The sequence below is a fragment of the Hippichthys cyanospilos genome, chromosome 10 (assembly GCF_059441005.1).
Source record: "Hippichthys cyanospilos isolate Australia breed blue-spotted pipefish chromosome 10, RoL_Hcya_1.0, whole genome shotgun sequence".
Lineage (NCBI taxonomy): Eukaryota > Metazoa > Chordata > Actinopteri > Syngnathiformes > Syngnathidae > Hippichthys > Hippichthys cyanospilos.
The window spans coordinates 10,562,688-10,589,195 of record NC_142378.1 but is presented as its reverse complement, the minus strand read 5'-3'; the positions used below and the strand labels follow the sequence as shown (position 1 = coordinate 10,589,195).

Here is a 26,508-nt window from a genome sequence, read left to right as displayed (position 1 = left end):
CGACGTTTCACGAACACAAATCAAAAACAATTTCCTTTGGGCATGTCGGAGAAAAGAGATGTTCTAAGCAAGAGACAAAGACAAAAAGAAGCCCAAGCAACGCAGAGACAGATATAGACATGGGAGGTGAATCGGGGTGCAAAGGTAACAAAGGAGACTTAAGACAAGAAGAGGAAAGAGGTGCTCAGCTTCCTCATATTCCCTAAAGCATCATCTCCGCTTTCATTGCCACAGTGTTTTTGGCATACTGACATACATAGGCCTTCAGAGAGTTGATGTGTGTTTGTGCTCGGGCTTCTACAATGTCTTGTGTGTTCCCTGAAGTGTCTGTGTCTCACATGCAGCCTGATGGTGTCTGTTTTTTGTTTTTTTTTTCCTTATTGCATTACTGTAGCCCAGGGTGCCATCATCTACTTCACCAGCGTCTTCTCTGTGGTCGCTTCAATGACATGCATCTTTTTTGTTTTTTTTCCTTTCCAATGCCAATATACACAATCCCCCTAAATATAAAGATCCACCACAGCCCAGCAAAAATGGGGCAATGGGATACAAGTAACTTGTTCTTATATGGACTTTATTATAAACAGTTTGCGGTAGTGCTTGAGCGAATCCGATCACTAAAATAGATGTGAATGAATTAGCGTGTGCTCTTTTGTCTAAGTCTACAGTTGTTTGACTGTCTTGCTGTTCGTATAAACATTATCCACCACACATATATAAACACTCTTGTCCTTTTCAGAAATGGGACGGACGTGCAAGTGGCTGCCTCATAGCTCCAAAAGTTGATTTAAAAAAATGTTGTGTCAGCAGAGTTCTGACCAACAGAGAACCATATGACATGGGAACCAGAGCTTATATTATATCTTGTATGATGCTAATAAACACATACTGTGCATTATTAATGTGAACAAACATCGCAAACAGAAAGAGCGTGAGAGAGAAAAAAAAATAACATTTGTGGTTCTCCCTCTTTCTTTCTTCCTCTTTATCTCCCTCCCTGTCTCGCTCTCTTTCTCTCTCTCACAAACACACACACACACACACACACACACACACACACACACCACCAATTCTGTTTATTCATTGGGATGAACTGTAGAAAGAGCTGGAACTGGGCTATTGAATGAAAGCCACAGCTTTTTGAATGGCTGAACACCACAAGAAAAAGGCTGAGCTCTGGGCTTCGTCTCTTTGTCTCGATAGTTACTCAGTGTCCTTCTGGTTGGTCCTCTCATTTCCCTGCAGTTTTTCCTACTACTGTCATTTGCTGCAGTATCAGATCAATTTCCACAACATGAAGTAATGATGATTTTGAATCTAATTAAAGATTTCCACTTCCTGTTACACCCGGAACAGCTGCCTGGGAGTCTGCAATAAGGGACAAAACCTCAGTGCGGTCTGGATGTTCAACATACCAGTGGCTTCCAATTACTTTAACACAGTTTGAAAAACACTGCGGTGGTCAAAACCAAAAGTCTGTGAGGTTTGCTTGTTTCTTTTCTGCTTCTCGTTGGAAATGTATAGACAAGATAAACAAAGAACAGGAGGAAAATTGGAGCGATTTGTTCAGACTTAACAGGGGGGAAAAAAAACGATGTCTCGACTAATTATGTGATATTGAGATGCTGTACGGTAATTACCAAGTCAATTATTAAAGCCTTGTTAATTTTCCAAGGTATGCCCTTGTTACCTGTAAGGAGGAAAACTGAGGGAAATTAAAATAGTGTGGGAAAAAAATTATAGGTGGGGATTTTTAGCAGATGAGTAATTATATCCCACCTTCACTACCATCACTCATACAGACAAAACTAAGGGAAGAAAACATTCTAAGGAGATATGAAATATTTTGCTTCCACACTGGTTAGTTTAAAAAAAATGGCAGATGGCTGGCTTGTTACAGCTTACCTGCGTGCCCAGTCATTAGGCAGTCAGGTCAAAAACTGCAAGAACAAAAGGGAGGTTCGGGTAGTTAAAGTATGGAATGTAACCTGGCGGGTCAGGACTCTGAGGGTGTGTGTGAAAGACAAGCAGTGACACACAAAACCTTTTTCTATGGAAGGCACGCAAATTCACATGCGCCAAGATCATATTAAAGAACAGATATCTGTTTCGATATACACCTACATACAAAGAAGCGAGGGAGTGTCACATAAAGCATTGGGACATCTCAGTGTCAAATACCGCAAATGCAAACAGGAACAACTGCATGCATGCACTTTTACTGCAGCTAATTATAGGAAACACTGAGCAGTTAATCTGTTTTCGTCCTTTATTTCCACCCCCTAAAATCCTTTCTTCTGCTATCACATTGTGATTATGCTTCTGCTTCCAAGCTTTGGAGTAAAGGAGTGACTTTTGTAACAAAACCTTGGCAGCAGCATTACGCTGTGTTATAAAATGGATAAAGCCACATTTAAGACTGCTTGTGTTTGTTAATTGCACTTAAGCAATGGTTTATGGTCCATTATGACAAAGATGTGGCGGCTAAAAGGGGTTAATGTATAAATCCTGGGTTTGGATTCTCTTTCTTAAAGCAGGTAGTGGCAGATGAATGCCCTTTGTTTGGCATAAACAACTTTAAGTGCTTGCAATATGGCAGAGAATAGCTTTATTTATGACTTTATTTTTTTCTCAATGTAGCATACCCTTAAATGTTTGAATAAATGTATGTTGCTGACACACTTTGTGTCTTTACCCCACTTTGTCCTCTCCTTGTACCGCAGGGTCCTATTGGACCCTGATTCTCGATCGCTACCGAGTTAATTAATCTCACACTTGGCTGCTGTAATAACTTGACTTGTTAGACCTCAACTGTGTGAATGGAAATCACCTCCTGAGCAGCTAAAACGGCCACTAATGAACCAGTGAGGTGAAAGAGAGAGCGCAAAAACAGAATGATTAGTAATGAAAAGAAACCATAAAACATGGTCATGCTATTGTGACTATCTGTTTGGCAGTTCATATTCATTTAATGAACGGTTTGGCATTGTAAGTCAGCGAATGAGCTAAAATGTATAGTATCGAAAACAAAGGTGATAGAAACTGCCGTAGGTGTTATGTCTCATTACATTGTTTTGATTTTGCCACACAATTAACTGAATCACTGCACTTATGATTGACATTAAACTTCCACAATGGACTCAGGCTACGTTTATACTACAGCATGTACAGCAGCCAGGGTTGCCTCATTTGCCTTGAAATGTGGAGTGCCATGGAATGCTGGCAATTGTTTTCACCATTTCAGACTACCTGCGTATCCGTGATGGCCATGAGGGACAAAGGAACTCTGAATTGCAGAGTCTGAGAAGCACAAAACGATTCAGCCTTTGGTCATCACACATTGCCATGGTCCCTCACGTTTGTGTTATTCTGTAAAGTCTTTCTACTAGAGATGTAACTAAAATAGGTTTGAGCCAGCGAATCATGTTTTGATTGAAAAGATGCAAGCACATAGAAACAAACCAAATCAATTGGTATGGACATATCAAGATATGAATAAAATCCTCTTTTATCAGTAAGATATTTTAGAATGGAAATGGCACATTTACAGTAATATCAAGTTAATTTTCAATATATAGGTACGATGAAAAAATCATGGCATCTGGCATCATATAATCTGTTTTTGTGAGATCTATCCTTGGGTTACCCTAACCTTAACCCTAAGCCTAACCCTATGGAAATGGCACATTTAACGTACAGAAAAATGGATTTGAGAGATGATGAAGAAGATGAAGAGATGTAACTAAAATGGGTTTGAGCCAGCGAATCATGTTTTGATTGAAAAGATGCAAGCACATAGAAACAAACCAAATCAATTGGTATGGACATATCAAGATATGAATAAAATCCTCTTTTATCAGTAAGATATTTTAGAATGGAAATGGCACATTTACAGTAATATCAAGTTAATTTTCAATATATAGGTACGATGAAAAAATCATGGCATCTGGCATCATATAATCTGTTTTTGTGAGATCTATCCTTGGGTTACCCTAACCTTAACCCTAAGCCTAACCCTATGGAAATGGCACATTTAACGTACAGAAAAATGGATTCAATGATATGTAAAATGACAAAAAAATAATGTTATTGGACTGTCTCAATGCCATACCAAAATGAAACAATTTGTAATCAAGATAGGTATTGAATCATTTTTTTTAGTGAGACATGTCCAGGAAATGGTACTTGGTAGTGACAAATTGAGTCAACAAAATATAAAATGACCAATACCCTCTCAAACTGAGCCACAACATTGAAACGTATCCTAATCCCACTAAATCAAATCAAAACGTTCCTCCATTCCGTTCCTCTAAATAAAACGCATACAACTATAATGAATCATCTTTTTTGGAGCGATGAAGACTTCTTCTTTTTATGAATGGAGCATGGACAGTGGGCATCTTTGAAACGTTTTTATGGCCCCAGTAAAATCAAATGATGCTCCAGAGTCTGTGTCAGCACAGGGGACCACACACTGCCACTTAAAAAAACATTTGACAGAGTAGTTTCCTGTCAACAACTAATTTACTAATCCATTGCTTGCACCAAAACATGTAGTGTGTTATTTCTATACATTACACACAGAGCACTCACTCTCTGTTGCCTGCTTGCTCACACACATTCAGCATCATGCGTTACAAACAGGTATGTCATGTAAGCATTGTGGGTAAATTAAACACATGGTTTAAGTTTAGAAGAGTCGTAGGCGGTGATTAGGGATCCGAGCTGCTGAGGAATACATGCTTCCCGTTCCACTACAAAATGCCTCCAACTTTTCATACACCCTATTATGTACTGTCAGGTTTAGTTGCATTCACCTTGTTTTATTACTGTCGACCAGCTTTTTCGTCTGTACTGTGACTGCCATGGCAATTTTTTGGACAACTTAAAAATGTTGCTAGGCACCCACTGCAATTACAGACTGTCCCCTTTGCTGCCCAGTCCCCCACATTGTCCCAAAACCGTTCAATGTTGTCACTGCTGGCCACTAAGAACAGTCTAAAGCAGTGGTTTTTAACTTTGTTGGAGGTATTGATCCGCACCAGTTTCATACGCGCCTTCACCGAACACTTATTTATTGAAAAATACGTTGCTATTTCTTCATATTCAAGACATAGTTGGGAGTATGTTTAATTCTTTATTTTCTTACTGGTGAACAAAATGAACCGCAGTGAAGGGCATAGCAATGTAAAGTGACCATCTGCGGCTAGTGATGGCCAAGCGCGGCGTGTCATCACAAATTGACACAATGAAACTGGTGTGTCTTGACCTCCGCAATGGAGGCTCTGCCGTACCCCTGAGACCGACTCCCAGAATCCCTTTGGTTCGAGCGAACTCAGGTTAAGAAGGGTCGTAGCTGTCACACCAAATCTTGGATTCCTCAAATATTCATAAGAAGTGTTTTTTGATTGGCTCACGTTTTTTTCCTTTTGCCTTATGTCTTGTGTCTCAGGATTTGGTATACGTACACCTGTTTCCGTCATCATGGTCCCTTGTGTTAACTAATCAGCTGACCTCTCAAGTGTTTCTTCTTGTCTTGTCAATTTGCCTTATTTATTTCCAGTTTCTTTTGGCCTTGTCTCCCTCCTTCACTGCATTTGAGTCTTCAACCCCTCATAAAACACAACAAATAATCTGTTTCTTTAATATGAACTTTTGACCACTAATAGGTGATGTTGTGCTGTAAATATACAGTAAATCAAATGGCTACAGGACCTTATTCCCTCAGATATCCTTTTATTTGACTTGGAGGTTACAATATGAAGAGACTTGGCTTGAGAATGTGGGTACGTTCCAGATGTGCATACTGCCTAAACAGCCATTTATTTGTTTCCACGATGTCTGTATTGATTGTGTGTGGAAGAATTTATGAATAGTGTTTGCAGCTGTTTTACTGATAACTGAGACACATATTCCCGAGGCGACAATAAAAAACATATCGCATCCTGACAAACTTGATGAAATTACACTGACCCAGTTACATCATTTCATTTCACATTGTGGTCCAAGAAATTTTAATCCTTTAATATCTCATAGCTAAATTCGAAGGAACATCTTGAAGTAAATAGAAGGCAGTGCAACATGTAGCATCCTGAGTTTGACCGCATTATCTGGTCAGTCTCATGGTCAGGGAATGGTACGGTCCCAAGGCCTATTAGATATTAATGTATTTAAACCTTGGAGAAACCACTGGATAGATAACCCAGGCACATGTTCTGGGCAATTAAAAGAAATTGATGAATGGACAGACATGCAATTCTTCTGGGGTGCATATGGCAAAGGGGCTCTTCAAAGCCCCACTTCAATTACATAAAGACCTCTGCGCATTGGCATGTCACATAAAACGGGGAAATAAAACAAAACACAATGAATCACACATATCCATACACATACTTAATATGTGTATATTCACACGCATCAAAACAGACTAGCACTGCATACTCCACACATCGATCCTGAGCGATCTATTTTTCTCAACCACAGGCACAAACAAAATCCTAATGCCGTCATCCTGGCAAGATGGATGTCTAAATAACTGCATCATGATTACAGAACCTCTTGCATCACTGACCCACGCAGAAGAACCCTCTCAGTATGTGTTGACTCGATTAGACTCAAACCATCCAAGCGGCGAGGAGTTTGTCTGCTTTATGGCACTTTTATCTGGAGGTGTCCTGTTGTCCTTAAAGCTCCCTTGAGGTAGTATAAATTTCAGGAGGAAACACTGGTTACAATACATCATTGTAAAAGTATGAGGGACAGAAGAGCCTAAGCAGGAAGTGAGGTATGTTGAAGTTTCAAACCTTGTCTGAAAAAAATGCCAAACTCTGAAATTTCAAAATGCTTCTCTTCCTGCTTTCCTACAGGAGCTTTGGCATGGTAAACTTATCAAGCTTAGAGTTCAAAGTCATCGCTCTTTAAAGCTGTTTGTCCTGAAGAAACACCATGTTTTTTTGTTGTTTTTTTACGTTGTCATCTATCTATATAGCTCACCATCCATTTTTGGACAAGGCAAGAGCAGTCGGTGGCTATGCTGCAGGCTAATGCATTATTCACTCTCCAATGATATGTTGCTACAGCTGGCAACTTGCAAGGAGAGGGATGTCACCCATCAGCCTCACACCACATCTATCTCTACACGCAAGGCCAACAGGCATTGACTGACTGATTTATGGAGTACATCATACATATTTTGTGCATGCACACATCTTTCCCATATTTTCCTGTGTAGTTAAAACACAGATTTCAATTAGTTTCCCTTTAGACCTCAAAAATCAATCTGCATCGAGTGTTTTTTTGTTTTTCGTTTTTACCAAGGAATTTTATATATATCCATTCATCCATATTCTAGGCCACTCATCCTCACAAGGGTCGCAGGCTTGCTGGTGCCTATCACCCTAGCACAGCGGACTTCTGTCTGTAGACAAAGGACACCCTGAACTGGTTGCCTCGATAATATGCATTGAGATGATGAGGGGCAAGGTCAACTCTTTGCACAAAAGGAAATGTTTTAAGAGAAAATAATTAACTAACTTTATTAGTCACCAAGATGTTTACCTCACCTGAACCACCACTTCTAGTGTGATCCTTTAAGAACACATTGAGTAAGTTAAAGAATAACATTCTCCCTGTTTATGCCTAAACTGCTATTTTAGCATAAGTGGTCAGAAAGAATAAAATCACCTTTTTTTCTCTCTTTGTAATTGGAACAGGAATACAATTAGTTTTAAATGAGTTGTAATACAGTATGTTACTTCTCTTCCATATACACCCCAGATGACAGCACAATCCTGACCTTTTGGCTGGGTAGATAAGTTAGTGGAGTCTGCAATGCTCCAACTCCACGGTGTGGGTCAAGCATTGACCCGCTTAGTCATTGGCCCTGACACTGAACCAATCAAAGTAGAGAGGGTCAAAATGAGTCCCTAGGGATACTGGTAGACATTGACTTGGGGGTACTATTAATGGGATTCTCCTTTTGCTACTCCAAGGCCACAACAGATTAGACTCGCTGATCCACGACATGAACATTATCTTTTCAATAATAGAAAAGACTTTTCTAGGTACGATATTTACTGTATGTATTCATAGTAACAGAAAAGATTGGATTTGACTTACAGTAGCTGTATGTCTTTTACCCACTGGTGAAACTCACTCAATGCTAAAACAATACCTGTAGTTTCTATTTTCGCAACCGATTAGTTTTTTTTTTTTTTTTTTATGTTTTAATTGTGCTATAAATTGCACTCATCAGTGTCAGCATCAAAATCGAGTCCCTTACTGCCATTGACAATGATAAAGATCAAATATTCCAAGTCAAAATTCTGTTTAAACTGGACTGGTACTGAATTATTGTACTCCAATAGTCGCAAGTTCGAAATGGCTCAAAAAAGAACTATAGATGACAAAGATTCAACTAGGAAAAGTCAGTGTTATTCCTCTAACATTCTTGCTGCTCTAGCAAAGTGTTAATATTTCACAAACACCAACCCTGCCATTCTGTACCTCCAGGTATTCATCCATTTTTAACGACTGTCAAGTCTAACACGAGCAGCTCTATTTTTAGTTTAATGAATAGGTGGAGAATTGTTTAGATTTTTTCTTAAGAGTTTCCTTATGCGGGGCACTTAGTACAATATTACAGGAACACAATGCCAGAAAGTATTTGATGTAACATCAAGGTTGTGTGTGTGTGTGGGGGGGGGGGGCTCTTTGCATGGAAAAAATGGGGTCAGCAGACATTGCTGAGACTGTATGGATTGTCTGAAAGAAGCACCATTAGTAATGGACTAATTAGAAGGAGACGAAAAGATTTCCAGTCCCGGTCGAAGCAGAGATTCATAAATAAGTAAATGCAAGGGCAGCGTGGCTGCTTAATTAACAAAGTGTGTGTGGGGGGGGAGTGTATGAATCTCAAGAGGGGCTTGACCCAATCTGCTTGCGGGGATGGAATATCGGCAGCGATCCTGTCCATCATTGTGGCATTGATTGATGGTAAGCCAAATTGAATCGCAAATCATCACCACGCTCTTAGTCCCCTCCTCCCCGGGGACTGAGAGAGGCCAAAAGTGGCAATGGAGGCAATGCTTATGTATCCCCTTTCTGACACCGGAGGCTTAAACGTTATAATTCCCAACAACGCTCCCGAAACCGCACCCTAACCTCAGTACTTGACCCCCAGAACCTCCGTTCATTTGGCTGGGGGTTATTTGACTCCTGTTGGTTTGTGTTCCTGTTCACAACTTTCTTCTGCTTGTTTTCACACTTTTTTCTGTTAGGTATTTAAAAAGTAGACACCTCATAGCAGTCACTCTTTGACACCCTGTGGCAATGCATCCTGCTGTGTAGAGGTGCATTCTTTTTGCATTACACATCGCTTAGTCAAACTTTGCATGGCTCATGATGACAGATGTTAACCGTAAAAGAAGTTCAGAGCAACAAGTTGAGGGAAAACAAAATAATGAACATGAAAGTGGATTTTAGCTGCATTTTGATGCCTTCAGAAGGAATTTCAATGAAACTGTAGAGATTGAATTTGCTTTTACTTTTTGATAACAGTCGCATCTAGCTCAATCCACAATACAGGAAGTGTATTGTATTAGTCCACTTATCACAAATGGGCACCTTAACATAGTGAGCAGAAAATACAATCGCATCTGTTTCATGCTCCTACTTTTTTGTATCAAAAAGACAAAAGAAGAGGGCAATAAAATTGCAATGAGGGGCTATCTTATTTGTGATAAGATGAAGCACCAATGACAAGTGGTTACAGCAGAAGAGTGGTGTGCAAAAAAGGAGAATGACATTTCAAGAAGGAGACATTATGGGCTTGAGGCAAGAAAGAAGCCAAATAAAATGAATGAAAGGTGAAGCAAATAAAAGGAAGCTTTTTTTTTCTGGATATGCTATTACCGAGGCCCATCTTTAGGCCTGTCTTCTGTGCTGCACATAAGCCAAAGGTCAACAAAGTCCCAATTAAAAACTAACTACATATTAAACAAAATCATGCTTTCCACCTTCTGCTCAACACAGCTTTGATATTAAAGAAATAGAATATTTTGCATATTAAATAGAAGCTATGGTACTGTTATGTTTGCAATCACAGTTGAAACGAGATTCGTGTTTAGTCTCTTCCTCTCAACCTTTTGTTCAACTTCAATTATCCCATACATTCTCACCCACTCTGACGTTAGCAGAGATTGCGTTTTGAAACGTGTCACACGATGTTGCCATTGATTAGCTATGGCAGAGTCATTGAAAAAAAAAAAATCAGATCAATGCTCCCAGACAGTACCAGCCAAAACTTTCATCTGACTTGATGTGGGAATGATGTACATGCCAGAACAAGGAAGAGCCTGGCAGTTACTGAATGAGTCAGGAAGATATAAGTATGCAGTCTCTGTCCTGGTGCAATAGTGAATACCCCATTATTACTTCTTCTTCTTATGGTCAACACAGTAAAATATACTAATGTTACTCGAGTACGTTTTGTTTAGTATTCATATTTTTGTGCATGGTAATAATGATGTCATCTGTATCGACTGCATATAAGGGCGCAATCTTAATGTGTTAAAACAGTAGTTCTAAACATTTTTTCTTTGATGTAAACCTTCAGATTTTTTTTTTAGCCAAGTACCACAAGAACAGCGTAAAATAAAAAGACACCAAATAGAGAGAAGGCTGTGCCAACATTGTCTGATTTATTAATTATAGTCGCTATTTTTGTAAACCTTTTCCTTTTTAACTATTTGGAAATAAGAAAAAGATCATTCTCTCTTTCGGATCATTTATAAGATGTGTTCTTACAACGAAATCGTACGTGTTCTTACAACGAAATAGTTGGCTTCAAATTAGGTTTTCAAATAATTTGAGTCCATTCGGATATTATGGTGACTGGGTTTTTAGGATGAGCAAATTAAATTTAAGACTAAGTATAAATATCTAGGGGGGGTGCAATACTTCTGTGAGTAGTGAATCTGTTCAAAACATTTTGAACTGATCTATACAATATTTACCTGAGGTTCAATTACAAAATAAAATCATTGCAAAATGTCATTTTCAACAAATTTGCATATTTCAGTCATTAGGTACAATGGCTGTGAGCAAACACCTCCAGATCGGGCTACTGCTCATTGTGCTAACAGTAAGCATGGAGACAATATGATGGTGTCTAAATTTGTATGGAAACTGAGTTTCATGAGTTTCAATGACAAACTCACTGAAACTCATGGTCAAACTATATTTTTTTTAATTTTCAACAAGGGGAGGGGCATGACTTCTCGAATATGAGATAATCTATAGTCAATTGTAAAGAGATTCAATGGTGACAACTTTATCTCCAAATGAGATTCCAAATGAGATTTTTTTTTAATCAAATAGGAAATATGCTTAGCTTCCATGTCTTTGCCTCAAATGTTCTTCCATGCATCTCAATCTTGCTCGCCTCCCATAAAGAAGAAAGTTTGAACAAAGAACTTTTCCTAAGGTACAAATGCAAGGTCAGACACCATGAACAAACGCAAGAAGGAGCCAAGTTGCCTTCTTCCCTCTCGTCAATTTCAAACACGCACACACACTGCTCCGCAACATCCAAATGCCATAATTCAGCAGGAGTACAGCAGATAAGAACCTCCGAGTCTTTGAACTGTCTGTATATTTGAAACCCCTTCTTCACTCCCCATCTCGGAGCTCCCCTGCTGGTCTGTTGAGACTGTGAGGAATGGGCTGATCGATGGGCTCTGACAGCAATGAAACGAATGGTACCAGCTGATTGATTCATTAGTGGTGGAATGGGTGGAGGTGGATGTGACCCTAAGAAGCAGGTGGGTGTGAATTTAGCACGATTGGTCCATGTGCATTGAGTGAAGGTAATGTGCACATGCGGATGGCCATCTTATTAGGAAACTGCCGCTTCTTGTGTGCGTTTGTGTGTGAGTGTGGAAGAAATGCGAGGTTGGAAGAGATTTCAGCGGGGTGTGAGAGGAGAAAAGAAAGCTGTTTGTGGCCTGACTTGGCACAGAGGCAGGGGTCAGACTGTATTGTGTAGGACTTTTATCTGGTGGACTGCAATTAGGCTTCACAGCACTCATTGTTGAATCCCTGTTAAAATTGGTGCTAACAACCCACACGTCACGAGCATTAAAATTAAACACCAAAATATTCTTCAGTAATATATAATTTCAATAATTGGGAATAATTGGGAACCTGAAGTTATGAGCGGCTAATGACATAATAACAAAAATAGTAAATATATGAGTACTTGTGCACATTTATGTTGGTAAAGCGCTTGCTTGTGAAAATTTGCCCTCCAAAAAGTGGCTTCAACACAAAGCACAAATATGCACTTGAAATGTCGGTTTTGTTTTTTAGGTTTTTGCGCTAAAATCTCTTTTTTTTTTCAAAGGACTTGTAAGTATATTACTTTAAGATTTGCTACCCAACTTAAGTACAATAATTCAAATATTCATTCTAATGCTCAATGACCTTGTCGTCAAAAAAGAACAAGTGATGTAGATGTGCAAATAAATATAAAATAATTAAAATATTGTAATAAAATAATCTCTACTCTAAAACTATCTGACCAAAAAAAATATATATATATATATATATATATATATATATATATATATATATATATATATATATATATATATATATATATATAAAAAACGATCCAATGTCTGTCGTTGTCTCATAGAATTGACAACCGTCAAACCGACCCAAATATTGGGGTGGTCCTTTGACCTATAGTAGGGTGGTTTTGTGATGGAGTGCATAAATATTTGTGATAATAAATTCATCGTTTAAAACTCTAAAAATGTTCAAACACTCAAAATGTCAGCTTCTATGCAAAAACATATTCTCGGATATTTTCAGTCCTTTGTATACGCAGATGTATTAGCATTGTGTTTAATCACACTCCAAAAAATGTTAAGAAAAACCAAATAGTTAATACATTACCAACCCAATATTTAGGTCAACTTGATCCAGCATCCTGAGTTGTTCTGCACAAAACAACACCAAAAAACGGGGTCTTTTGTACAAGAGAGACTCAAAAATTGGTCATTTTGCAACCCAAAAACCTGGGTCAACCCAGTTGAAAAAGGACTAGCAACATTTCTGCCAATTTTTTTGATATATTATGGACAAACTCCGCAACCAATAATTGTTTGAAAAATAAAATTAGCACAATTTCTATACAGTCCTTTAAAAAAAAATGTTTAATTGATGAAATTGTTTTTTTAAATCAAATTCACAGATAAAATCAATAAATGAATTGATCAAAGAAGTAATCACCTTATGCTGTCCTACAATATTGCAATAGTTTACTTTAACTTCTAAAAAAATAGTTTCAACCAAATTTTGCATTCAATTTCTTAGACATTTAAAGAATTGCATTAATGAGTAGCAAATTCCGTTCAACCACTGTCCTGCTGTTACCAAATGGGCTGGTGTCATGAGTGTCTTTAAACACCCAAGATAAAAAAAAAGTTCCAAACACCTCCATATTTGTTCAACTGCCCCAAATGATGACTGTGATGTACCTGGGCGTTAAGGCTATTATGTCTTTTTATTGTCCCCTTAGAATTGCCCTCCTTTAAACATTAAAGTCAGCGTGTCAGGGAGACTTGGGTCTAACTTGAAGTAAGGTTAAATAAATGCTGCCGCAGCTGGCAGTGTCTGCAGGAGGCAGCTCCAAGGGACCGTGGGGATTATGTAAATACCACGACAAAAGGTCACGTGTGATTGGTACCGCTTCAACTGAAATGTGCTGGAGTGAGCGTTAAAGATGTGCAAGTAAACACATCACACCACTGAAAACAGGGGACTGCTTTTGTCCTCGAATTGAAAGGATAAATATATATAACAGAAGTGGAGATCTCCTAGAGTCCGTGAGCCTTTTTCAAGTACAGGTGATGAATGTGTTTGACAGCAAGTATGAGAAGTGAAGTTAGAGCCAGTAAAAGTGCCGAATAACATGAGTACTGGTTTCCTCGCTTAAGCATAAAATACACGTGAGTGCCTTCCCAAATGTATCCTGGTTAATTACTGGATATTGAATCCTACCAAATTAACCCCGACCTCACTTCTTCGAAGTTGTTCCTACCTATACTCTTACAATAACAGTCTTTTGAGAATGAGCGAAAGCTGCTTCTCCACATCTTGAATTGTCTTCAAAAAACCTCCTTGACATGTGCTTCATATAGTTAACAAGCCCTGCTAAACTGAAACCAGGTAAACTGGCCTTTTTCTCTGCCTGAAGGCACTCAGTAACATGGCTACGGTCATTCTCCAGACAGTTGTAACTGTCAATGTCTAAAAGTCATGCAATATATCAAAGATCTTTTTTCCCCCTGCGTTGTGGCTTAAATTTGTAAGAGACGTCTGAGGGTGGCAATGAAACTGTGGAAGTGAGCCCGGAGGTGGTTTTCCTCCTTTCTAAGTTCACCCCGCCAACCTCCTGCATTGCTTCAACTATCCATGAAGTTAGGAGAAAGATAATGGACATCACATGTGCATAAAGGTTCCTAGTCCATTTCCATATAGTATGGTAAGGACGAGCGCACAAAGAATACAATGAGAGCAAAGACACAAAAAGAACAAGCCGGGAAATTTAGATCATTTTTAGCGCTTCATCAAACTTTGGTACTTTATTAATTGGTTAATGTTGATTAATCGATGAATCAAAACAAATTTAAAACCAGGACACTAGTTCAAAATGACAGTGCAAGAAATCCACAAATAATATGATTCCCTTTCTGGTTTGGTCCGTAACATGTCAGCAAATAAGCAAAAATGTTGAATGTAACAATATCAGTCTGCTTTCACGAAGGGCTATTGAAATTCCCGTGATGTTAATGCTTATGACAGTACAACACACCAGAAATGAAGGTCAACTTCAAAATAAAGCTTAGTTTAGCAAGTAATATATGGGCATACCTCTGAACCCTTTTATTTTGAATGTTGTTCCTGGTAGCATGTCACGACGTAATAACTTGACTTTCTAGTGCAGTTTTTTTCATGCAGCTCTGATGTCACTTTATTTCCATAGCTAACACATCCATTGTGGAATTATACCATCAATAGTAGTTTATCATTCCAAACACTCCCATGGACAACTTAACTGTGTACTTAAACTGTCCGTGAAAACATTGACTTGGGATGATAACGAGACTTCCAAGTCTGATAATCATCCGTGTTGCTGGTGTGTCTTGTGTTACAGTAGCCTACGTATTAACAAGCTGCAGGAAGTTGCACAGTCGGCCTGTTTAAATATACACATCCTCTTTCACTGTATTTTTATTCACGACTGGAATATGATAGCTCCAGGAGCTTGACAAGTATGTTTAAAAAGAAACTAAGCCAACCTCAGGGACCGATTTCCCCCTTTCGCAGGGGTCCGAATGAGGGTCCCCAGGACATCCGTTTGAGGGTGGCAGGATGTGGGTTGTGAATAGGTGAAATTCACAGCAGGTCCTGACGCTCTTCGAAATTGGATCAATTTGGACACGTTGTCATTAAAGACACATTATATGAAAATATGGCGCCGGGACCACTTGGAAAAACATGAACTCCACTTAATACTGCCTCCCCAAAGATGTCATCAGTACTGTATTTGAAGTCACTCATAGTATACAATCAAAAATGGGAAATGGGAGTAAATGGGAGTCAAAATGTGGAATAACCCTCTCTCAGGTTAAGTGACACAATCGTGTACAGACTCAAAAAGGAATCATCATATTTTGCTCTCTGACCTCATGTTTTTTTTTACTTCTTTGATGCGAACAAACTAACTAGCTAGCTAGGAAACTAACAATATAATTAGCTAGCAAACAAACTAACTAAACCTAGTTTCTCTCAAACACCCCCAAGTATTAAGCTCGCCACACACACTCTGCGCCACCCATCTTGCTTGAGTTCACTCTTTTTCACCCACTTGAATTGTGTGTGCGTGTGTGTCCCGTTCTGCTCTGCTGACTCCAGACAGCAGCAGCGGTGGGCAGGCTCAGACACATTTGGCCTCCCTAGCTCGGCCTCAACAGTGGGTGTCAAAGACGTGCCATCCCGCAAGGCCCCTGGGCTCCATGCGGTGCCAGCAAGAGATGAGCCAACACACACGCAGACACACACACACATACACATATACACAGGGTGTCTGGAAAAAGAGAATCCACAACAAACTTATTCTGTCAATGCCCTCAAGAATCCTTTGTGCTGTGGTTGCCTTTTGGACTACAAAGTGCGGTTTAGTGACATGAACACACAAACTTGACATGAGATACAATAATCAAGAAAGTCAGCTGACGTCTTTTTAAAAAGCATAAACAAAGATTAGGATTGTATTCAGTAACAGATAATTATTTTGGCTAACTTTTTTGATTTACCAGTGAACTGTCCAAATGTACCAAGCCTCCCAATCAAAAACAATTGTGATGCACTGCCTTTATCTTGTGGCCCTAATGAGAATTGGAAAAGAATTAGAAAATGGATGAAAGGATACATTTTTCAAGCCAAATTTGATATTCAATCAATAAAAAATGTCTCAGAAGCTCCATTCATATTAATTTACAATCAAATACATTGTATAAAATCATTCAACAGTTAAATAAGAGATGTATTGATGTACAGTGCATTCACTGGCATTTATATATTAAAATTAATGTCCAAAAACCCACTATTTATGTGTTGGTGACAGTCCTCGGGGTTTTAATAATATGCCGTCATGAGTTAGCTGTAATCAGCTAACAATAACATCTTGCTATTTACTTTATCTGCCACGTATTATGTTTCATAAGCACCTAAACTATAATACTGATGAATTGACAAGCAAATGTCCAAATTTGCATGATCTGGAATGTTTTTTTTTTTTTTTCGAATGAATAAAGTAGAGTATAAAAATAAATTTGCAGTGTCCACCCTCCAGCATGCTGTGTGAAGGCACCAGCTGGCCAAAGATGGCTGCTGCCTGCCTAACATGTGAAATTCCAGCTCAGTAAATCTTTCCACGCCACCGTTTGAGTCATGAAGTACAGCTCTGTGCACATGAGCACTCCCTCAGACCCAGATAGCATGAAGCATGTCAATGTGCTGCTTTCTGGTCCAATTCTGACCCACATCCCTGTACCAAAACTACACAATACACTTCAAATCATCATCCCATTTTGACACGTTGCTGTCTGACCCCCGCCCTTCTTCCTGGGCATCTTATGTCCATCTAAATCTAAATCACTGTACATCTGTTCAAGAGAGCTGCTGTCGGACAAATGAGCGACAGATCGGATGGAAGAACCTGAATACTAAATGCCCACACTCCCATGATTGAGCTCTTTATTGCTCATGTCTACTGGCTAGTATTTAAGAGGATAATCAAAACAAATGCAGATAAACAATGGAATAATAAAAGCAGCAACAGTGCAAAATGGAGCGCAAGTCCTCTTCTGAGACTGAACAATGCTAGTTTGGTTGATCACCAAATTGTGCTCCTCATGAATGCCCATGTGTAATATCTAAATTTTATCAAATCAAGATGCAGTTTAATCACTGAGAAATAATAAAAAAAAGAGTAAAAAGAGAAAAAACTATAATCATATAGTTAATCATATAATCACAAAGTTTCCGTTTTGGTCAGCATGTGCTTTTTTTCACAATGCTAAACCTCTGGTGAAGTTAAGAGGTCACTCTAGCACAATGCTCCAAACCAACTGCTATATGTAATCTCCTTTGAAAACAAGCAGTATCGGTAGCCACAAACAACAAACAATAATAATTCATTATTATTATTATTATTATTATTATTATTATTATTATTATTATTATTATTATTATTATTTTAAGCAATGGGTGATTGCCGATATCAAGTATTGGTATCTGGTCGGCCAGGGCCAGAGTTTGCATAGTTTTTTCTTTTTTTTTTTTTTTTTTTTTTTTTTTTGAAAACCGCTCAACAAGGAGAGGCCAGATCGTCCTTCCAATTGATTCAGGACCAGTGATAAATAGCCTTATGAATTGGTAATTGCTCCCTGCAAGAACACTGCAAGAAAGTATCCCTCCCTGCATCTAATTCCGCCTTTTTATAAGTCTGAGCAGTATCGATCCACTCAATCGATACGGAGCACATCAATTGACACTTTGTAGAAGCCTCTATGTGACAATTACACCCGTGCCGACGCGTATATGCTCTTTCATAACGGGATGAATAGATAGATAGATAGATAGATAGATAGATAGATAGATAGATAGATAGATAGATAGATAGATAGATAGATAGATAGATAGATAGATAGATAGATAGATAGATAGATAGATAGATAGATAGATAGATAGATAGATAGATAGATAGATAGAACGATGGATAGATTGTTTTCATATATATATATATATATATATATATATATATATATATATATATATATATATATATATATATATATATATATATATATATATATATATTGCAAATTGCTGGCCATTCGTCCTCGCATTGACTCAAAAAGAACCGCTAACAGGGCGTTTTGTCATTTAAATGTCTTTTATTTCCTAATTCGCCGTCCGTTGTTATGGAGAGGCACGCTGAAATAAACTTTGAATCACTCTTAACATAAGAAAAACCTCTTCGGACAGTTGCCATCTGGCGTGATTTATTGATTTAGTTTTGCTTTTTTCCGTTTTTTTTTTTTTACTCTGAGTAATAGGCCTACGTGGCATTGCATCGTTCAAAGAGTTTATATTTAATTCCAACGCGCCGCAAATATGATTTAGAAGCACTACTAACATTTGGCACAAGCCGTGATAATTGTAATAACATATAAATGATGACACTGACAAGGACCCCCGCTGTCATACACACACTCACACACAACATAAATCATTCGCCAAGTGTAAACGGGCTCAGGAAGGCTCCCGTGGAGGTGTGATCTCACCCACGTAAACACATAAACATGTGCGTATAAAGCTCCCCATTTGTGCGCAATCACTCCATATTGCGCCATAAATGGAGCCTCAATATTACAAAGGACGACCGAGCGCCCATTTGTCTTATTTATTTGCAGTGGAAATGTGATTTTAAAAAATGAACAATATAGTCAACGGCTTCCTGCAAGAAGAGGCATTACATCCCATCGCAATATGATAAAATAAATGCACATATATAAACATGAAAATGAATACCACTGCTACTGTAAATTAGAGGGATTTAAAACGTTGGATGGCTTCTTCGCCCGCAAACTGAAGAGTCAATGCACATAAGAGACACTTAAAGCCATCTGGATTCACTTTTCGATGGTGAACCCAACAAGCTTATTTACTTATTTTGATGGGGGGAACGAGATTATTTGTACCGAAACCTCTCAGAGCTTAACATTCAACATTTAAAAACTCAGTATTTAGAACCCAACTTTAGAAACGTCACCCATCAACTTAATAAATAAATAAATAAACAATTATATATATATATATATATATATATATATATATATATATATATATATATTTATTTAAAAAATTGTGTATAATATGGATCTTATTCAACTCAGGTCGTGGATACATTATAATTCGCACTTGAATTAATTGTCAAACCCGCTTCTCGTTTGAGGACACGGGTCACTAAAAATTAGCCACCCCGAACGAGCCAGAACCTAAAAGTGGACGTAAATTATTGTTTAGCTGCCTGTGCATGGGGTAGCCCACAAGACAACTTGAAACTCAAAACCTTAAATGGAAGTGAGCCTGAGAAGAGGGAGCGAACGAAAAAGAGGGAGAGATGAATCCATTAATTATTCCCCGGGCTGTGTGACCTCGAGACCCGGGGAGTCTCGCATTGGGGCCGCCTGAACTTCCCCCGCAAGGCTCTCTCTTTTTTTCTCAAAGTATAACAAAACAGAGTCAGAGTGTTCACCATAAATCACTAAGCTGTATTAAAAGCTTCTAGGTAAACCCTACGCCGGGTCGGCGGGACACAATTTATGACATCACTTTTGTAGCGAAATATATTGTTGAGTGAAATCCATCCATTTGCAAAGCAGAGACTCAACCGATACGTTTCTGGTGTCAGGGAAAAAAATACTATTGTAGCTCTTTTCAGCCTCATTCTGTCTACATCTGGAGCTAACTTGAGCACAGCAAGCCCCGATTCATCCATTCAAACCATGTGTTTTAAGGCACCGGTGCCCAACTGGTGTCCGCTGACCTTTACTGGATCACTGAGATGATCTATTGCAAATAAATACCAAGTATTTAAATATATAAGTTGCGTATGCCTCATTTATTTTGACATACAATTTTTATTTATTTATTATTATTTTTTTTTAAGTTTGAGTGTATCTTGGTGATCCACTCGTGTTTCTATACTCCATCCAGCAAGTAACTTCCACAGCACGACTTTCTTATCAATTGCCCAATAAAGCAATACCGCTTATCAGATAAGAGTTGAATTGCACCCTTCGGTACATACAGTCCGATTGCACTTTCTCTTCGCTCCTTTAGCATATCACAAAATGTAACTTACATGAGGAAAAATAGAATATCGCGGCACTGTTAATTAACTTTATCTTGCAGCTATTTAGGCCAATAAAATAAATTTCAAAAACATTTTCTGGAATATATTTTGTAATTATTTTTCGTTTAAAACAAATGAGTAGAATTATAACTGGCAAGACAATTTTAACCTTTTTGCAGGTATTTGTTATATAATAAAAATGACAATTGAACGGCACAGTCACGCAGGCAATGCGCAATAGCCACTGGCCCAATGTTCCACCTTTCAAAGAACCACGGTGCACCCTCGAGTCACATTTACCATGCACGCTTTAGAACTCTGCCTTATTTAACACTTTTAGTCGTTTGCAAAAACTATTCGCTCACATAAATTATAATAATTAAAAAAACGGAGAAAGCGGTCTCATAGGCTATTTTGAGTTATTCTGTCATCAATCTTTTTTTTTTTTTTTTTACATTAAGTCAAACTACAACGAATTGGTAAGGGAATTCATTATAAAGTTCTTGAGAGTTTTTTTTTTTTTTTTTTACTTTCAATGTTGTTTCTAGTAAATCGACCTACTTTGCATATGTGACCGTCTGCATGTCAAAAGGCCACGCCACCCTAAAAGGCACGCAGTTAACCTCAGAAGAAAAGTGTTTTTTAAAGTGGAAAAGATAGGGGCGGGGGTCCCCACTATCACCACAGGCAACACCTCGGCTCCCCGGTGAGATACAGTGTGGCGCTAATTTCCTCAAAAAGACCAAGAAAGTAGCAGCAGGCGATGGGTAATGTCACAAATAACAGAATACACAACTTGCATTGCAGTGCTTGACAACTGCGCACTGCACTCCGCAGATCCTACCCTAAAACAGATGCCCAATCTTTTGAATCGAACCTTGTTTTTAAATGCAGACTAAACTAAATGCAGGACTGGGTAAGGTGAAAACGAGTTAAAATTGAAAGTGTGTTTTCTTACCTTCAACTGCAGTGGCTACAGGCAGCAAGAAGCTGCACAAGAGCAGAATGTAATCCATTGTCATAACGCGCTCATGTAAACAGAAGCACGACAGGGACAGTGTACAATCCCGGGCTGGTCACACTCCACGCACAGTCCCTTCCTTCCAGTCCCACGGAAGCATTCACCAAAACACCAAAGGGTGCGCGTTTTCTGGGAGAAATGTCACCATCGGGTGCTTCAAATCAGAACAGTCTTCTTCTCTTTATATCTTCAACGCGCCTTTGAATAGAAGCAGAACCGGTACCAGAACTCCCCTGGTGTCCCTCCTTCTCTGCGCACTGAGCGGGTCAGCTGCGAGCAGGTCCAGTCCGGGACCACACCATTGGCGCAGTAGTTCCACAATCGGGATTTTCCTTGTGAACAGTCACTGCATGAAAAGCTCTCCCCAAAAAAATAAAATAAAAAATACAACCGCTCACCTCTGCGTGGAATATCCGAAAATCACTTTCTGTTTGGTCACACAGAAGGAAAAAGACGCACTTGTGTCACCACCATAATGCGTGTAGTCCACAGCAAGAAATAATAATAATTATTATAATAATAAAAAAATGCAAGTCTGTCTATGTCCACGGACAAACGGTACTCCAAGTTGGGGTATAACTGGTACTGTATTTATTCCCTGAGCCGAGTGAAATGCGCTGGCTGCTGCGGCGGACCGTCTGCCTGACTCTGTGCGCTGGAATGAAGCACACAAGCGTGGATGAAGGAGAGAGAGCGAGAGAGGCAGGAGCGAGCGACGAGAGGGAAAAGGGAGGGGTTAGGCGGCACTGACAAAATGTCAACCTCAACATCATGTTGTCTCTTGTTTATTGTTCAAATGAAACGAAAGTTGACTTCTATAGCAACAATTGTCGCCTGGCAACCAGTCTGCAATGGAATAGGGACAGCAAACGCCCGTTTTATATTTGAATCAAAAGTCTAAAATGCAATATAGTAGCGCATTTAAAAAAATGCAGCAAAAACAGATGACAGGGTTTAATGGTAATGTTTTGCAACGTTAATCCCTCCTTTGTTAACATTTTTGAGTGTGGCACTGATTTTTCCTTACTGTAAATTACTTGAAGATTCAAACGCCCATCGGATAGACAAGCTCCTGTCCACAGGCATGGACACACAGCGCCCCCTGCGGATCGCCTCAGTGGGAGCGAGCGAGAGACAGCGACTGAAAGAGAGAGAGTTTCTGTTCATGAAATATGTCACTCAGAAAACATAGTGAAGCAAAAGTTACCGTTTGAGTGCGTCAATGACATCACTAAATCGAATATGATCCTAAATGAAACATGATACTACACAAGAAATTACATTTTATTTACATTAGTACAGAACGGTCTCTTTGTTTTTGTTCTGCAACTACATACATTGTATATTTACCACTGAACTCGGATGAGCGAGTGATTTAGCTCAATAGGCATAGCAAAATCTTTATTTTTCCTTCCTCGGCCCATCGAACTGCAAAAGTGTTTTTCTTTTTCTGCTAAAGCTGACAGCAGGAGGGTGAGAGGGTATCTGCCACAGCCTGAACTTTACAGCCGTTCTCCTCATTCCCTTTCGCTTTTACTTATTTTGTTGAATCACTAAGTGCTTGGGGTCCCTTCTCAAAAGCGTGTTAAACCATATTCCTATCTTATATTTTCTTTTGGCAGTCATTAGGAGATATGATCATGTTTGCAGTGTTTAAAATGGAACTTGCTTCCTTCTTTCATAAACTCTAGCAGATGGAATTGCTGATAAAAAAGTTAAGGCATGTTTCCATTTGGAGAATATTCCATATTGACATGATCTTGCCTTTTCCATGATGGCCTGATCTTGGCATAGTCAGACTAATAACGAGCTAGCAAATTTCACATGCAGTCATGATTAATTGTGTTTAATATTAATGTGTTCTCTGCTTTATGTGAAATGAGTCCATTTGAAAGTAGACTGCTACTGAGGGAAATTTCAAACTACAGGCCACCTTCACTTTTGAACTTTATTCTGTTTACATGAACCAGCATTGATGTCAATTCAAGGGAATACATTGCCTGGAAGTATTTCAAGAAATGAATATAAAGAGTTCAGGCATTTGTGGGGAAAGTAGACCTGTGAAATGTTGCAGTGGAGCCAAATGACTGCTCTGTTAGTGTAAAGTTGAAAGGCGATTGGATGTCATTTCCTGGGAGGTGCAAGCGGACAGACGTAACCGTGTGCTCTGTTGTGTGTCTCTGACACGGACGCCTTAACACTCACTGCTGAAAAATATTTTGAAGGCAAAACTAACGTTTGTGTGTTTTACTTGTGACCAATATTCAAAGGATTGCAATAATTAGTTGGACCATACAACCCAGACTACTGTGAAACTTGAAAATATTTAGTAGGACTTGAGGATTATATTTATCATCCATTCACCCATTTTAATTTTTGCCGTTTATCCTCATATACTTTAAAATGCAAATTAAATGCAAATAGTATGTCTGTATATGGTGTGTGTATATATATATATATATATATATATATATATATATATATATATATATATATATATATATATATATATACAATTAATGACATGTTAATATCATTAACAGTTATAGTATAAATGATACTATAAATCATGTTATTACTAATTAATATTTTAACAATAATTTATAGATTATTTTGTCACCTAATCAATGAATTGAATGAGAAAATAGCTTTACTTTCAAAAATTCCAAGTTGATAACAAAATAAATAAGCTTCAGTTACAGGTTTGTAGTGATTATTGGTTAATTTCATAGTCAATTTATTGTGACTTTCAAGCAATCATGTGTTGCTCTATTTTGATATAATCGTCATCATTTACTTTTTAAAAATCCATAAAATGTAAATTATTTTATTTGAAGCACTAACACTACCAATAACAAAGAGACAAGAATGATAACAGTGGTAAAATATTTTTGAACAATGGATTTTATCTCTCGTAGTTTTCATTTAATAAAACAAGTAAGTGCAAATGCATGTAAAAAGGCTTCCTATGTCATGATTACAAGACAAGGGAGGAAAAAAATCCGCACGTTCATGTTTCTTATTGGTAAGAGGATCTGTGTCCGCTTCAAAGCACACCATCTGAAGACACACAAGATCGGTCTCGGCTGCCTGGTCGCCATTAGAGGCCAGGATTACAACTGCCACCCCTGCCATTTCAACACGCTTCTGACTGTACCGACACATAAGAAAAATAAGATAAGATGTTTCTAAAATTGCAGCTTTAGATTTCCAGCCTTTTCTGAGATGTTGTTGGGTATTTGTTTCAGTGATGAGACAGGAATTCACTATTATGAGTTACAAAAAAAAAAAAGTCCTAATGCGATAGGGAAGTATGAAACCACAAACTATTTTAGACTATGTTATCCCAGCACCTAAAATATGCATATTATTAAATAGATGTTTTTTTTTGTTTGTTTGTTTTTTCTGAGTTTACAGCTCTTCATTTGGTACAGTTATTTTTCTTTTAATGGAGTGTATAATACTGGGCCTGTTTGAGGCTGTTCCTATTATAACTTGCAGTAATAAAATGTTCTACATTTTCCTCGGTAATTGGCTGTAACACATCAAAAGTTAATTCTAACTCCTTGTACAAAAATCAATTATTATAGCATAGTATATTATCGGCTACTTTTTTGTTCTACCTTCTACCCACAATAACAACAATTTACCCAATAATTGTATAAACCCCTAAAAAATCAGTTATGGACTGATCTGGAATCTATTGTGCGACTTTATGTACACAGCAAGATACTGCATCGGCACACAGGCACGGATTAGGGTTCCCCATGTGATCCGTGGAACGTCTCAAAGCACCTGGCACGTATTAGAAACACAGTTCGCAAAGTAGTAGACATTTTACTGCCATATGGAAATTTTTCATGCTTACACCTACTGGGCCCTCAGCAGACACTCAAAAACCTCACCCGTTCTTCCTCCCACTCATCTCGTGCCAGGATATCGCTGTCTCTGTATGTTCTCTATTTCACACATGCAGACCGGGCAGCTTTTCTGACACACGGCAAATTTTTACTTCTTTTCCGCCCTTACAAATCATATGGCTGGGCTCAGACACAAACACACACATTAAACCCACCGTTATAGCATATATAAAAGTTTTGCAGGCACACACGCCCACTGGTGCTCTCATGTCTGGGTTTGGTCTAATAGCAGTACTAATGTGATGTGAGTGTGAGCGGATCACTTTACTCCAGCAATATTAAGGGAATGGTACGGCTGGTTAGAGTGTCTTTTGACGTATGTGTGTGAACAGGCGGTGAGTGCTGCTGGTAGTAGTACCGATGGTGTAGGAATGGGCGGTGGGTGGCTCTGGAGAATCTCAATATGTGCATGTGTCGGGGGCGGGAGGGCGGTTCACAGAGGTTTTCTAGCCGAGTGGGGGTAGGGTGGGGGTTAGCCTAATCCCGCAGACCTTCACCAGTGACCGAGCACTTAACACAGGATCACAAATGCAGTTGGAACTGAACCCTCCTGGGGATTGCCATCAACCGAGCTCTTCGGAACACAGCGCCGCAAACGCTCACGCGTACAAACACACTGAACACCGCGTGAACGTTCGAGGTCTCACCTCTTGTCCAAGTCACCAAATTGCAAATCGGCACCTCTGCGCTAAATGTTCAGTGTCCTTCTTCCTCGCCAACACCCCTACGTCTACAGCAACATGCTACCTACCGTCTGACACGTTTGGCTAAAACAACAGTCCAACAAGTTGAAAAGTAACATATTCTTCCATAGCACAGTAGAATTTGGAACCCGCAAGACTACACTACTCCATGCTATCCTGTGGGTAAAGACAAATGTCCTTCTCAGGACAATGAAGTTCAGCTCATCTCATCTTGGTATAGTTTTTCTCAGCTAATGAAATATCTTGACAATATAACCACTAATACACAATGCTGAATTGAACTTGAAAACAAAAAGTAATCCCAAAATGGACATCTCTGTCCAAAGTTCATATTTTCATCATTAACTCAAAGATATTGTTTATGCAACA

General features: G+C 38.7%; 1 protein-coding gene across 13 annotated transcripts in view; it reads right to left on the bottom strand.

Moving 5' to 3' along the window:
• The window catches only part of ephb3b (eph receptor B3b), a 60,220-nt gene extending 38,064 nt beyond the window's left edge, over positions 1-22,156 (bottom strand). For all 13 annotated transcript variants that reach the window (XM_088424933.1, XM_088424943.1, XM_088424938.1 and 10 more), the window contains exon 1: positions 21,453-22,156. In XM_088424933.1, coding sequence (XP_088281059.1) covers positions 21,453-21,516 — 64 coding nt within the window. In that variant the 5' untranslated portion in view covers positions 21,517-22,156. The remainder of the gene's footprint in view (positions 1-21,452) is intronic.
• Positions 22,157-26,508: the final 4,352 nt, after the last annotated feature.